This window comes from Peromyscus eremicus, chromosome X (assembly GCF_949786415.1).
Source record: "Peromyscus eremicus chromosome X, PerEre_H2_v1, whole genome shotgun sequence".
Classification (NCBI taxonomy): Eukaryota; Metazoa; Chordata; class Mammalia; order Rodentia; family Cricetidae; genus Peromyscus; species Peromyscus eremicus.
Window position 1 is genome coordinate 83,035,627 of NC_081439.1, and position 15,181 is coordinate 83,050,807.

General features: G+C 41.1%; 1 protein-coding gene across 1 annotated transcript; it reads left to right on the forward strand.

Annotated features, from left to right (window-relative positions):
* Positions 1 to 7,041: 7,041 nt before the first annotated feature.
* LOC131898873 (melanoma antigen preferentially expressed in tumors-like) lies at positions 7,042 to 11,735 on the forward strand. The gene is made up of 3 exons (XM_059250137.1): positions 7,042 to 7,415; positions 7,878 to 8,459; positions 9,340 to 11,735. Exons 1-3 carry the CDS (start codon positions 7,126 to 7,128, stop codon positions 9,851 to 9,853), a joined length of 1,386 nt encoding a protein of 461 aa, XP_059106120.1. The 5' UTR covers positions 7,042 to 7,125; the 3' UTR covers positions 9,854 to 11,735.
* The last annotated feature ends 3,446 nt before the right edge of the window (positions 11,736 to 15,181 follow it).

A 15,181-nucleotide genomic window follows, 5' to 3' on the forward strand; every position in this document is an offset into this window, starting at 1 on the left:
GTGCTGAAGTCACACTCATATAGTCCGCACATAACTTTTAACCAAAAAAGACGCAGGCAAGTGCATAGACACCTATGACTTGAGGCCCAGAGCCTCGTGAACGGAAGTGCGCAGAGGGAGTTGGGAGGAAGTCAGCTGACTCCAGCTAAGCGAATCGGAGTCCAGCTGACCCAGCTAAGCGAATCGGAGTCCAGCTGACCCAGCTAAGCCAATCGGAGTCCAGCTGACTCAGCTAAGCCAATCGGAGTCCAGCTGACCCAGCTAAGCCAATCGGAGTCCAGCTGACCCAGCTAAGCCAATCGGAGTCCCCCAGTTACAGCACTAAATTTGGAAAGGAGCTGTTGGGGACCTCACACGGCTTTTGGAAGACCTCGCGCTCTCGTCTGGAGGTGAGCAGCTGCCGCGCCTGAGGTGGTGAAAAAGTTGGAAGATTCATCCCACTCTTCCACTCAGGTAAATAAATGGCAGAAGTTTCTTTTTTAAAATTGAACCTGTTATGGGATTAACCACCAATTTCACTGGATTTCTTCTTTTGTTTGTCTTTTTTTTGTTGTTTTGTAGTTTTTTGGGGTGTTATTTTTTGGGGAGGGTGTTTTTGGTTTTCGAGACAGGGTTTCTCTGTGTAGCTTTCCGCATTTCCTGGAACTCACCCTGTGTCCCAGGCTGGCCTCGAACTTACAGAGATCTGCCTGGCTCTGCCTCTCGGGTGCTGGGATTAAAGGCATGTGCCACCACTGCCTGACTTCACTGGATTTCTTAACACTGTGGCATTGTTCTCTTGAGACTTGGGTTCCATTGCTTTTGCTGGAGGAATCTGCCTTGCACGCTCATTGCATTAGTTCCTGAGGTGTGAGTCGCTTCAATTGTGTGACCAATTGCTTCATATTTTCTGTTTAAAATACTTCCTACATCTTTAACCTCTTATTTAAAGATTTATATATTTCTGAGCTGGGTGTGGTGGCATATCGGAGGCTGAAGCAAGCAGATTTCAAGTTCTGCCTCTGCCTGCATACACGGTGGGGTCTTGTTTCAGAAAAAAAAGACACAAAACAAACAAACAAACAAAAAAGCAACATCAAAAAAAAAATCCTCAAAAACAGAAAAACCCAAGCATCCAATAATAACAACAACAAATCATTGTTTGCAGCAGCCTGAGTACCTGGTGTGTCCTTGTTTTAAAAAAATTACGTTACTTTTTTTCTCCCTTTGCATGAACCTGTGTACGTGGTGAGGCCCTGTCTTTCTTTCTTTCTTTCTTTCTTTCTTTCTTTCTTTCTTTCTTTCTTTCTTTCTTTCTTTATTTATTTATTTATTTTTGGTTTTTTGAGACAGGGTTTCTCTGTGTAGCTTTGTGCCTTTCCTGGAACTCACTTGGTAGCCCAGGCTGGCCTCGAACTCACAGAGATCCACCTGGCTCTGCCTCCCGAGTGCTGGGATTAAAGGCGTGCGCCACCACCGCCCGGCTGAGGCCCTGTCTTTAAAAAACAAAAACAAAAACAAAAAACAAACAAAAAAAACACAAAGTTTTTCCTTCCTTTGCATGTTAATCTTACTAGTTTTCATATGTCAGACTTTTAAAATGGTAGGAAAATGAAATGTGAAGATACTTATTTCCATTTCAGTTTATTTAATATGTATTTTTAAATGGATTTTCATTTGAAATACAAATACATACTGGAGATGAGTGTGATTTTGTTTCAAAGACATTTACAATTTTTTCAGTTGAGTCTTGCCAGAAACTTTATGATTTTTCTGTCTTTGCATTCTGAATGTGAGAGTTAGAAGTGTTTGCCTCCATGCCTGACTTTTATCTTTAAAACATTTAGAAAATAATTTTACAATTCTAAAATGTATTCTCCCAGATATCTCTATCGAGAGTCATCTTATAAAACCATTAAATGTCAAAACTAAGAGATTAGCATTAAAATGATTTATTACAGATTTTATTTCCATTTTTCAGTGTTATCCTTTACTTTTTATTATAAATTTTTATTGTTACTGAGAATTTCCTACATGTATGCAATGAAATATGATCATATCCACCCCGATTTCCCTTTTCCAACTCATCCCACATCCCCTCCCCAACATGGTTCCCCTCTCTGCTTCATCTTGGTGTCTTTTTGTTTTTGATAACCCCCTGAGAACATTTAATGCCACATTATATATTATTTCAGAAGTAATAAGTTTATCTATGATTTAACTTCATCAGAGACCCCAGAAGGATGAAATGTTACCTGATGACAGGGACATCAGGCTACTTCAACAGTCACCAAATTCCTCTATTTTTGGGGCATTGAACTCTGGGCTAGAGACCTAGCATATCTGACAGACTTTCCTGTGAAGCAGGGAATTTTGAAGGACTGTCCTACCTTGTCTTGGCAAAGTCTGGATGTCACTTTCTTTGGCATCCTGTTGGTCCAGTATGGACAGTAACTGTTAGCAACTGAGGAAAGGTGAGTTTCTTTGCCCAAATGGCTAGTTTTTGCCATTACTACATTTCTTTTTTAAGAACTTTCTACATATTTTTTCTTTTCTCTCCCAAAGCTATGTATATTTTTAAACACACTACAACCTGTTTAGAGGTTTGGGATTTTTTCTGTTTGCATCTGTCTTTACTGCGTATCCGTAACCTTTTCTGTCTGCATGATCAGACTGCATGCTGGCAGAACTTGCACTGGTAGCTTAAGCCCACAGGTCATGGCTAGCAGAAGCCTGTCTGTACTGTGGCCTGTGTGAGAGACTGTAGGAACCCGCTACCTCGCTTAGTTCACTGCAACTGGCAGCTCCATCTTGCAGGCAACTGTAGGGAGATGTGTCTCTGCACTTCTGCTGGCATGAGACTGTGAGACTCGGAAGCTGTTTTTGTCTCTATGTCTGTGCATTTAGAACCTTTTTAAAAGCTTTCTCAAGCTTTCTGTGGATGTATTCCACCCTTCTTCCTCCCAGCCTTCTCAGTTTGGCTCTCTAAACTAATCCCATCCTGTTCAGTTATTGGTCAGTCAGCTTCTTTATTAACCAGTGAGAGTAATCCATATTCACAGTGTTTATTCCACAGCACATCCCTTAAAAAAAGATTATCATACAAAATGTGAATTATGACATTTTCAGTATGTATATTGTAAGTAAATTGCAAAAACGCTGGGTTTGGTGTCCCGGGTTTTGGCACCAAAATGTAAGTAAACTGCAAAAACTCTGGGTTTGGTGTCCCAGGTTTCATCACCAAAATGTTATTAAATTGATGGCTGAAACTGCAAGGAGACAGTTCAGCCCTAGAGGGCGAGGTATCCGGGACACAGAGCTACTAAGAACAAGAGCTCTGCCCTGAAGGTGTCCCGGACACCTGGAGCTGTTTAGCACAGCACTGATGGCTGGGACTGCAAAGAAACAGCCCAACCTTGGAAAGGAAGGTTTTCTGACTTCTAGGGAGAGTCAGGCCTGGAACTGCTTCAGCAAGGAAGGGTATCCTGACTCTTCGGGAAAGCCAGGGTATCCTGACTCTTCAGGAAAGTCAGGAAATACCTGGTATGATGGGGGATGGTCTCCCTGCAGGACACAGCAATCCTGCTCCTCTCCTGGAGAGCCACAATCTCCAGCTCAGTGTTACCAGCTCTCTCTTGTTCAGTCCACTATGGGACATCTTAGCAAGGTTCTTCTGTTCAGCTCCCCCTTGCTCAGTCCACTATGGAATGTCCCAGCAAGGTTCTTCTGTTCAGCTCCCCCTTGCTCAGTCCACTATGGGACGTCCCAGCAAGGTTCTTCTGTTCAGCTCCCCCTTGCTCAGTCCACTATGGGACATCCCAGCAAGGTTCTTCTGTTCAGCTCCTCCTTGCTCAGTCCACTATGGGACATCTTAGCAAGGTTCTTCTGTTCAGCTCCCCCTTGCTCAGTCCACTATGGGACATCCCAGCAAGGTTCTTCTGTTCAGCTCCCCCTTGCTCAGTCCACTATGGGACATCTTAGCAAGGTTCTTCTGTTCAGCTCCTCCTTGCTCAGTCCACTATGGGACATCCCAGCAAGGTTCTTCTGTTCAGCTGTCAATGAAGGTCTTCACCCAAAACTCTTTTGAGAAAGAGGTTTATTTGGGAAGGAGGAGTCCAGGAGAGTAGCTGCCTCTACCAGGGTGGAGAGAACAGCTCACAACTGACCGGGCAGGGCAGTTTATATAGGATGTCTAGGGGGCGGAGTCAACTGTGATTGGTTAGTTTATTTTCTGCCCAGGGATTGGCCAGTTTTGTGGGCAAGGGGCAGAGATGGCCCTGATTTCAGGGCTAAACTGTGTTTCTTTCACTGGCCTTTCTTGGCTTTTTGACACTACCTCTAAGGCCAGGGCACATTTCTTTCACTGACTGATTCTAGGGGCCAAGAGTGTTATTTTGGTACTAGTCTCAGAGTCAGGGCATATTTCCTGCATTCTGAGTTTGGGGATAAAGTGTTCATTTCTCTGGCTCAGGTCCCAAACACAGGCTGTGTTTCTTTCCCTGGTCCTGGGCCCTAGGGCCAGGATTCTGCTGTCCTGCTCTGTGATTAGTGGGTTTTACACATCAGTTGGACAGGGGCAAAAATGGCACTGATGTGAGTTAAACTGTATTTCTCTCACTGGCCTTATCTGAGCCATCCTTCCTTCCCTAATTCTGGGCTCCAGGGTCAGGGTGGGTTTCTTTAGTCAGCCTCCTTTCCCTACATATATCATCGTCCTTTGCTTCCTGTTCCTTCTCAGTGCCCTCTCTTGTCCCTTGAGCCTCTTAAGATAGTTCTCCTTCCTTCATTCAAACAGAACCTTTTCTACTATCATTGCATATCTTTGTGTATATATGAATATATATTTACATATTTAAATCTAGGTTCTTCCTGTGAGAGCAAGTATGTAGTATGTGTCTTCCTGAGACTGGATGATTTGAGTAAACTGATGATTTTCAGTGCTGTGTATTTATCTACAGATGGCATCATTTTGTTTCACTTTATCACTTGGTAATAACTTAATTTCATGTGTACACCTTATTTCTTGGATCCATTCATCTGTTGATGGAATTCTAGGCTGATTCCATTCCAAGGTAATTGTGAAAAGTAACATAAGAAACATGAATGTGCAGTTATCTCTATGGTGTGTTCATTTAGATTGCTTTGGGTGGTATTTGTGAACAGTAAGATAGTTCTAGTTTTCATTTTTTCAGAATCTTCCATAAATGTTTTCATGTTTTCACCAGTGTTTTATAAAAATTCCTTTCCCTCACATCCTGACCAGCGTTTGTTTCCAATTAGCATATCAAAGTACTTTTGATTATTTTTTTCTTATGGCTAAGAAAGTTAAACATTTAAATTTTTTAGCCATTTGTATTTCTCCTTTTGAGATCTGTCCAGTTGATTAGTCATTTATCAGTGTGTTGGCTTCTGTATTTGGTATTTCATGTTTTGAGTTCTTTGAAAAATGGTAAATATTAATTCTCTGAAAAGGTATAGCTAGAAAATATTACGATTCTGTTGATTGTCACTATATTGTTGTTTCTACTGCTCTGCAAAAGCTTTTAATTTCATGCAGTTTAATTTATCAGCATTTGCTATTGTTTCCTGAATGTGTTTTAAAGAGGTTTTTCTGTGCCTGTTTCTTAAAGTGTGTTTCTCATATCTTCTTATAGAAGTTTCAGTATGCAACATTTTGTTAGGAACATTGACCCATTTTGAATTGATTTTTGTAAAGAGAGACAGGAATGGAGTTTAATCTCTCTACATTTAGATAGCTAGTTTTAGTAAACTAGCAAAAACTACCTTTTAAAAAAAAAGGTTGTTAAAAACAGTTCTCATAGCCAGGTGGTGGTGGCACATGCCTTTAATCTCAGCTCTTGGGAGGCCGAGCAAGGTGAATCTCTGTGACGTCGAAGCCAGCCTGGGCTACAGAGTGAGTTCCAGGAAAGGCACAAAGCTACACAGAGAAACCTTGTCTTGAACCCCCCCTCCAAAGAAAAAAAAAGAAAACCCTCATTTTTCTTTTCTCAAGTGGATATTTTGTTGAACACTTTTGTTTTCCCTCTAAAAATCAGGTGATTATTGATATATGGTCTTATTTCAGGGTTGTCTATTTCATTCCAGTGACTTACACATCCCTTTTTGTTGCAATAACATGCTGTTTTTGTTTCTATTGCTCTATGATACATTTTGAAAGCAGCTAATATTTACTTACTGGTTCCTGTATGTAGGAGGTCTTTTCCTCTTCTACTGTTTTCTTCAATTTCTTTCTTCACTGTTATTAAATCAGATTGTTCCAGTCTTTCACTTCCTTACTTTCCACATGTGAGACAACATACAGCTTTGAAGGGAACAGTTCTGAAGTCTTTGCCCTAAACTGTACTGCATTCTTTTGATTTTATGTTTTCTTTTTCATCTTTAGGCTTACTTCATGACTAGATTTTCCGAATATGCTTAAGGTCAACTTTAAGTTTTCTTAACCATCTTCCTTCGTCTCTGTCTTGTGCAGTTTTGGTGTCTTTGTCTGCCACAAATACAGTGAGAGGAGTGAGACAAATCAAGGGCTGGAATGTCATTCTTTTTCTCTTTAATCACAATTAATTTGGTGTTTTAATATTTTCTATTGTACCACTTTTTTGTAGATTTAGCTTGTTCTTCATCATAGCGCATATACTATTGAAGGAAAAATACTGAGGTCATGTAGCTAAGTAACCAAAATTGTTTTCTGCTTTCTTACTACCTGTTTCTTTTTTGGAGACAGGGTTACTTTGTGTAGCTTTAGAGCCTATCCTGGATCTCGCTCTGCAGAACATGCTGGCTATGAAATCAGAGATCCACCTGCCCCTGCCTCCCGAGTGCTGGGATTAAAGGCATATCCCATCACCACCCAGCCTACTACCCATTTCTAATGGTGTTTTATCACATACATACTTTATATACAAGGGAGGGGGAATAGTAATACACACACACACACACACACCCCTGCCTTTATACACTCACAAGTCAATTTCTAATCTGTGTCTATACTAGATGTATCTAGTGTTGGCTATCTGGTTCATTTATTCTTTAAATTTCTACTTTGCTGGCGCTTGTTGCAAAGAAGAGACTGGGGGTTTATTTCCCAGAGCTTATAAATATTTCTCCTTCTGATTCAGGTTCACAAAGATGGATACAAAGAACCCAAAGTCACTGTTCGATCTCGCTATACAGAGTCTGCTGAGAAATGAGTCTATAGCAATCCAAGCTCTGGAGGATATGCCAAGACTCTTTTTTGTTCCACTGTTCATTGCTGCCTTCAAAGGTGGGCATAAGAATATATTGAGTGAGATGGTGAAAGTGTGGCCCTATTACTGTCTCCACATTGGGTCATTAACTGTACAGGAGCCTCAACATGAACTCCTGAAAGCCATGATTGAGAATCTTCCAGTGCGTCCTTCAAGGAACTCTGCTTCTAGGTAAGACTGTATAATAGAAACATGGAAAGACAGAGGCGGTTACACCACAGCCTGCTACTCTCCCAGAAGGAGTAACAAGTAAATGCTGAAGATTTATGGGTGAGGCTGTTGCCTGCAAACTTGGTAACACTTTAAAGATTGATTGTATTCAATGTTAATTATGAAATCGGTTACTGATTGTATTCAATATTCATTTTGAAATCGGTTACAGAGGGTTCTATTGATGGTTTTACATAACAGGTGTTACATAAGACAAAGACAGGAGCTTTAAGACTGGAGGGGATTTAAGGTATATAAAGGATTGGGGGAGGAGGCTGAATTTTCATGGGAAAGATTTGTTGATAGTACAAGGAGTGTCAGCTATGGATAAAAGAATTAGTTCCTAGATGTCATCATTGATTCTACTCAGTTTCATTATCATTGGCTATTTCTCAACTATTCTATCTCCTCTTACCCCTACAGGAGACCTAAACTGAGGATCCTAGATATAAGGCAAGACAACGACTGTAGGACCACATGCTATGAAGTCAGCATCAACGAACCTTTCTGTTTTCATTCTTGTGCTTATTCTGACAGCTCTATCCTGAAAATAGAAGGGCAGCATGGTTTCGTAAATCCAGAGTCCATGGTTCAGTTCCCCAGGCCTGTAGAGTTACTAGTGGATCTTTCCCTAGATGGCTCCTTAGTGGAAAAGGAATTTTTGGTTTTTCTTACAAGGAAAATTAGGGAGAGTTTAGGGTCTTTGCACATATGCTGTCGAGATTTACAAGTTGATAAACTGTGTGACAGCAAATGCACACTGAGACTTCTTGATCTCAACTGTGTTGATCAGTTGTCAATTGATAAGGGTTCGCTGAGTGATATCACCAATGTCCTGTCTCAGATAGACCACCTAGAGAGCCTCAGTCTGTCTAAAGTCACTTTTAGATCTCTGGGTGGGAAACTCTTTAAAAATTTCCTGGGTCACTTGCAACGTATGAACAGCCTTAAGGAAGTCAGCTTGTCTTCATTCTGTCTCACGGGTCATCTGGACAGAGTGCTCAGGTAAGAGTTTGGGCCAGGGCCCTGGGTTTCTGGAGAGCTTGTTGAGACAGGAAAGAAAACATTCTTGGGTATTCCTTATCTCCTGAACAGCTTTTATGCTTTCCACTTTGTTGCTTCTGGGAATTTGAAAGTGGAGAAAGAATTACAAAAATTAAGCAGCCAGCAATGTACAGACAAGTGCAGAAATAAAAGGTGAAAAACACTAGCCTTCTAGATATGAAGAGGAACAGGGATTGAGATGGGGGAAGACTTTTTACTATAGCATTGATCCACCTAATCTTAGATGCCCATAGTCCACAATGTCAGATCACTTTATTGATATGTAATCTCCAAGGCATAGGCCATGAAAGTAGAGGTTGGTATTTAGGGACTGACCAAAGGGAATTTTCAGTTGCCTGCTCTTTCTGATCCCTCCCCACTAAAAAGGTGAACTGAAATATAGAATGGATAAAGTTGTAAGTATCAAGTGCTTTCAGTTTTTTCTCTTAATATTTCTTAAAATCGTCTATTATAATACAATTTACACATTCTTAAGATTAAAAGAAATTGTATCTCAGTGTCGAACACAAAACTTTCAGCCAGATGTAGTGGCACGGGATTTTTATCTCAGCACTCAGGAGGCAAAGACAGGCAGATTCTTTGAGTTCAAGGCCTGTATATTCTCCATAGTGAGTTCCAGGACAGCCAGGACTACAGAGAAAGATCCTGTCTAAAACAAATTATCAGAGTCACAAAACTATTAAGTGAACTAAAGCACACATTAACACATTAATACTCAATTATAATGCCTGTGAATAATAGTTTATTCTAGATATAAAGGTGTAGTTTTCCTTATTCAGTCTTCATTCTTCACAAGTTTTTTGTTGTTTTCTCCCTACAGAGTCCTGCCACCTAGTCTGAATTTCTTGTATCTGACATACTGTGATCTTTCGCACAGAGACTTCAGATTTCTGGCCCAGAACCCTCAGGTCTCCCGCCTAAAGCTGTTGAATCTTAGCAACAACCCAATGTATTGGGATGATTTTGAGCCCTTTCAAACTCTTCTGGTAAATCTCTCTGGTACTCTGCGGCATCTAGAGATAAATAATTGCCTTATAAATGATACTACAATCTCTGTTCTTATCCCTGCTCTGATTCGTTGTACTCATCTCCGTGTCCTGTGCTTTGCTTCTAACCCCATCACAATGCCTATGCTTATGACTATCATGAATAATTTAACACCCTTGAAGAAGCTAAAATATGTGATTTATCCCATCCCTGTACATTGCTATGAAATATGGCCTTTTCAGGGCACTATAGACCGAAGGAAGCTTGCTATTGTACAACTACAGTTGAAGGTGATGCTAGCGCTTGCAGAGAGAGCTGACATGAACTGGATCACTTACTTAGAATAAATATCACAGTCCAACACAGTTTCAACCCGATATGTACTATTTAAGTACTAAATGTTATTTCCTGGACCCACACACACAATATATAAGGTTCTTTACATTGTAGAAAATTACACTTAGGGAATATAGGTATGTAACTGATTCCTACACAGAATATTTTAGAAAAGATGGAGGATTTTGAGAGTTCCTGCTTATCACTGGTCTACTATTGATATATTTCATTTTACTGACCAGAGTGATGTGTATTGCGTATAATACAGGATGATAAGTCCTAGTTTGCTCTGTCTGTGCCCATACTGTTTGGTTCGCTTGTTGGTACATCACACAAATCAGAACAGTGACAGACTTTCCTGCCTATAATTGTGAAAAGGTCAGTGATTTTTGAAGACAATGTTTTCATCCCCTAAATTACTTTAGGCTGGTTTTGGTTACTTTTGGAAATCCATGAGGATTTAATAGTGGGGCCAGGAAAGAAAGACAGCAGAGGCTTTGAGGTTTCAATAGAACCTTCAAGAACATAATTATAATATTTCCTTGATGTAGGCCTGCCCTAAAGTTTCCACTACTTCCCATGAAGTTCTCAGCTGGATATCCAGCCTTTGCCACATGAATTTTTAGGTGGGATTTAGGTTCCTTGCCATAATATTCCCCCTACTTCCTTTAGTTCTCTTACTCTACTCCCAATTCCTTTAGTCCTGTCATTTCCTTAGCTGTATAAATCATTCCCTATATATATTGATTCTTTTTCCACTAGCTGTGCCCCATTTGGTATGATACATACTAGCCATGTGTGAGTACTGAGTCCAACTTATTTTATACTCTAGAACATAACATAATTATAAATTCAGTTTGCATATCCTAGACATACTTAGAAATGATGTGTGTAAAGTCTATAGTTAATAATTTACACAGGGCTAAGGAAATGCCTCAGTCGTCCAGTTGCTTACCACACAAGCCCGCCTGTGCTCAGTCCGAACCTAGCATTTGTGTAAAAAGCTGAGCATCCAGGTGCACACTTGTCACTCCAATGTGAAAAGGTGGAGGAAGGAAGAGCCTTGGGGCCATGTGGCCGGACATTCTAGCAAATTAGAGATTCGAGGTTCAGTGAGAGATCCTGCCTCAGAAAATATGAGTAGAAGAAAATTCCAGATACCTAATTTTGGCATGCATGTGAGCATGTGCATGAGGACACACACACAGAGACAAGCAAGTGCACACACCTCCTCCCACACATGAACATGGACACATAAAAATATCTTACTCGCATTGTTAATTTCTTGAAACAGCATACTGAATTGCAAAGACATGGTAAAGATGTAAGATTAGGATTTGTTCCTTCCACATGTTGAAATGCCAAAATGACTACATTTTACCGACTAATAAAAAGAGTAGGCTGTAAGTAATCATTTACACATAATGTTTTCTTACTTAAATAAATTACTAAAAGCAATGGCTTAGAAATTTATATTGTTTTCTTTTTTAAGTGAGGTCAAACTCGGTTTTAGTCTGACCACAGATAACAGTAATTGAATTTTGTTTTTAGTAGTGATACTGGTAAATATATCAAACTACATTTTACAGGCATTATTATAATAGGAAAACTGACAAGACAGTTAACATTTGTTTTTTATTAATTTTTTGGTGGTAACGTATTTCCAAGTAAGTAAGAAAAAGCATGTTAAAATATACTGAAGTTAACGTGTCATATTTCTTTTGTGATACATTTCAAATTTGTTCATATTTTCCCTCATGCTTTTATCATATAATGCACAAAATTTCAAAGACCTACTAGTATGCCTTTGTAATGAGCGATTTACTTACATTGTTTCCAAGTTAAAAATTGTGGAGTTTTTGGCACTTTTTATTAAATAAAATATTAAAATTAGGTCTACCTGTTTCTTTGAACTTTCTTTTTTGTTTTTTCCATATGGCTCTTACTATATATTCTCTGAATAAGCTGGGATCTCGTGCTCTCAGAGGTACAGTCTGACCAGTGTGTTAACAGTGGCAGAATACTGGGGAAGAGGCAACTGGATCAATATTTGTCCGGACCAGCAGGATCTTCAGTGGAGATCCTAGAAGGGGGAATGGTGAATGAAAGGGACAAGAGACACAAAGAATTGACAGCAAGACAGGTATTCTGATCAAGCTGCAAAATTTTATTTTGCTCAGGCAAGTTTTATAGCAAGCAGACCAGGAAGCTTTCTTTGGGAAAAGATCAGGGAAGTGTTGGGTTGCTAAGCAACCGAACCACAAAATGTTGTTACTAATGGTCAGTGTAGCAGAAAGATAAGGAAATGTTATTTTCTAATAACTCAGGACTTGTCCAGGTATGTCAGTTTTCTGTTAAGTGGGTCAGTACTGGAGAACAGAAACTTAACTCAGGCAGGCAATATGGCATGGCTCTTACAATTGTTCCTGGCATCTCCTCACTTTGTTTTATTTTATGGGGGAGTGTGCCCACCTGAATGGTGGTGGACCTTAACAGGCTGGGGGAGACATTGACCTGATTCCTCCTAGAGCCGCTGCGGGCTTGAGAAAAAGGGTACCTTTTGGGGAGGAGAGGGCTTAGGCATTTTGTTGCCTGTAGATACCAACCTCTATGCAAGTCATGTTTGTCTCTCAGGGAATCTGAACCAAGGGCTATTAAATCAGCCTTCCCCTGCAGTGCTTGGCCTTGCACCCAGCGGTGTCCATACCGGCTGATGCCAATAAGCGTAGGTTCAGACTTTATGCTGCTCCTAAAGGAGAAGAGGACTGAGAAATATCATAGGGATCACATCCTCAATCCAACATTTCAAGCTGATGGTAATGAACCTGTATAGGTTTTGATGCCAGGGAGTCTATTTGTTTTTTGATGAATCGGATTAGCCTGCCAATTATAAAGGGACCCAAAGTTATAAATAAAAAAGGCTGGTCCTGCGAGGCATTAAAAAGGAGAACATGGATGATCTCCGCCAGTTATCTGTGGCAGCAGACAATTGCTGCTTATGTAGCTCTAGGCTAAGTTTATGTAACTTATCTGGGTTTTTGCCATTCCAGACTCATTAATATAATAACATTCTTCCCTCAGAAAAAGGCATGTCCCACCCTTTTCTGCTGTCAGCAGGTCCAAGGCCCGTCGGTTTTGTAGGGCAACCTGTGCAAGGGAGGTTAACTGCCTCTGGAGGAAGGACAAGGATGCTGCAGCAGCCTTGATTGCTACCTGAAGTTGTTCAGATAGATGAGCCGTTGTTATGAGGGAGTGACCCAGGGCTTCTCCAACCAAGCCTGCAGAGACTAGGGAGGTGGCAAGGGAAATACTGGCCACAAGGGGCAAGAAGACAGCTCTTTTTTGCTTGGGCAAGGGGAGGGGGCGTCCCATCCCAAGAACTCTGCAGGGGTCCTGAGTATAAGTTGTGGGACCAGAGTGACGGGTAGGCAGAACATGTCCTTTGGGATAGGGATGGTCAAATTTTTTGATAGAGTGCCATTGCACCAAAAGAAAAATCCAGGGAGGGCAAAAGGATGATTGGGTAATACGGTCTGACTTCAAGAGGGAAGGGAAACACTGGAAAAGCAAAAATCAAACTTGGAGCGGCCTGGGTCAAGAAACAAGGGTACTTCAGGGATGGGGTGGAAGCCATGGGAATTATCAGTGGTGGTACAACTAAGGACCCGCAGCAGGGGTACTGCTGTCAGGGGAGGACGTCCCAGGGCTGCACATAGGAAGCATGATAAGAGATTCCCAATGCCAGTAACACTGGCAAACATAAGGCCTTCTCGGAGGAGGGAAAGCCAAGAAAATGGAGAGGAGGGGATAATAGTTGTGTCATTATTTTTTTTTCTTGTATAAGGATATTATGATGGACTGTAGACTGTACTTGTACATAAGAGCGCCAAATGTAGAGTCTGGAGCTAGGCCATGTGGCCATTCGGGCCATGTACATGGCTCCTTCTACTGTACTAGTCCATCTCGAGTTCCACGGGTCCCAAACCACTAGGGAATATCCTGTGGATGTCTTATAAAATTTAGGGCTATTCCGTTCTCTCCCAATTACATGTCCCTTAGCAGGAGGAATGGCATCATGAATTCTGCAGTAAGAATAGGGGAATCCTATGCTTTTCTCCTTCAAATAAGTTTTGCAGTTGTGGACAGTCTGGTCATACAAAAAACAGACATTAGGAGCCACTTTGCCGGGGGAATTATGGAAATCAGTAAAGTTGAGTAAAATGGGATTCTGGCATTCTTGCAAGGGGCAATCAGCGGTAGCCAACAGGTGGCCAAAGGTCTGTGTTTTAGCATAATTAGTATAATTTTCAGTCAAATAAAAGCGCCATGCAAACGGGGATGTGTCGACCAGTCTCTGGTCCTGATAAGAAGGTACAGGCAGCAGGGAGATCCAGAATATCCAGGGAAATTCTCCCAGTTTTTTCTTCATCGGCATCTGTAAAGAAGGAGAAGAAAAGGGAAAGGACCTCAGGTGCTATCCTTTTCCCTGGGTGATTGGTTAGAGCTGACTTGTTTAATCTCTCAGGGAGCCAACGAGAGCCTCCCTCTGTTTGGTCATAGATGCATGCTGGCCCTCGACCCCAGATCAGGACTGGGTTGGGCCCTTTCCACTGGGCGGTTAAGGGGTCTCGCCACATGAACAATACTTGGTGGCTTTGAGTTTGTGGATGCCAAAAGCGATCCGCTGCAGACCTTTCATTCTTGTCCAAGGTAAGGAAATTAAGGACAAAAAGGGCATGATGTAAAAAGATTTCGGGGGTGCCTCATGTTTCATACAGGCTTCCCCTCTTTAATTTATGAAGCATAGATTTTAGAGTCTGATGAGCACGTTCAATGATGCCCTGGCCCTGAAGGTTGTAAGGCATGCCACTGACATGCTTAATCTAAAGTTGTTGGCAAAAAGATTGAAATTTTTTTCCAGTATATCCTGGGCCATTATCAGTTTTTATAACTTTAGTCTTTCCTAGGACGGGAAAACATTGTAAAATATGGGAAATAACATTTTTGGAGGCCTCTCAGGCCTGGAGAGAGGCAAATATAAAACCACTAAAGGTATCAACTGTAACATGTATGTATTTAAGTTTGCCAAATTCAATTAAATGAGTAACATCCATTTGCCATATTTCATTGGGAACCAAGCCCTGGGGGTTAACTCCCAGATGTTGAACCGGGAGGGAGACAGCACAGTCAGTGTAATTTTTAACGATTTCTCAGGCCTGTTCTAGGGTAAGCTTAAACAACAAACAAAGGGAATGAGCATTTAAATGGTGAAGAGAGTGTGCTTGGGCAGCCTGAGAAAGGGATCCTGCAAGAACAGGAAAAAAAATGATTGTGTGGCT

Excerpts from the sequence above, each read along its gene's own strand:
- LOC131898873 (XM_059250137.1), top strand. The coding sequence starts at position 7,126 with ATGGATACAAAGAACCCAAAGTCACTGTTCGATCTCGCTATACAGAGT. Across the intron at positions 7,416-7,877 it reads TCAAGGAACTCTGCTTCTAG|GAGACCTAAACTGAGGATCC; the intron begins GTAAGACTGTAT and ends TTACCCCTACAG. Across the intron at positions 8,460-9,339 it reads CATCTGGACAGAGTGCTCAG|AGTCCTGCCACCTAGTCTGA; the intron begins GTAAGAGTTTGG and ends TTCTCCCTACAG.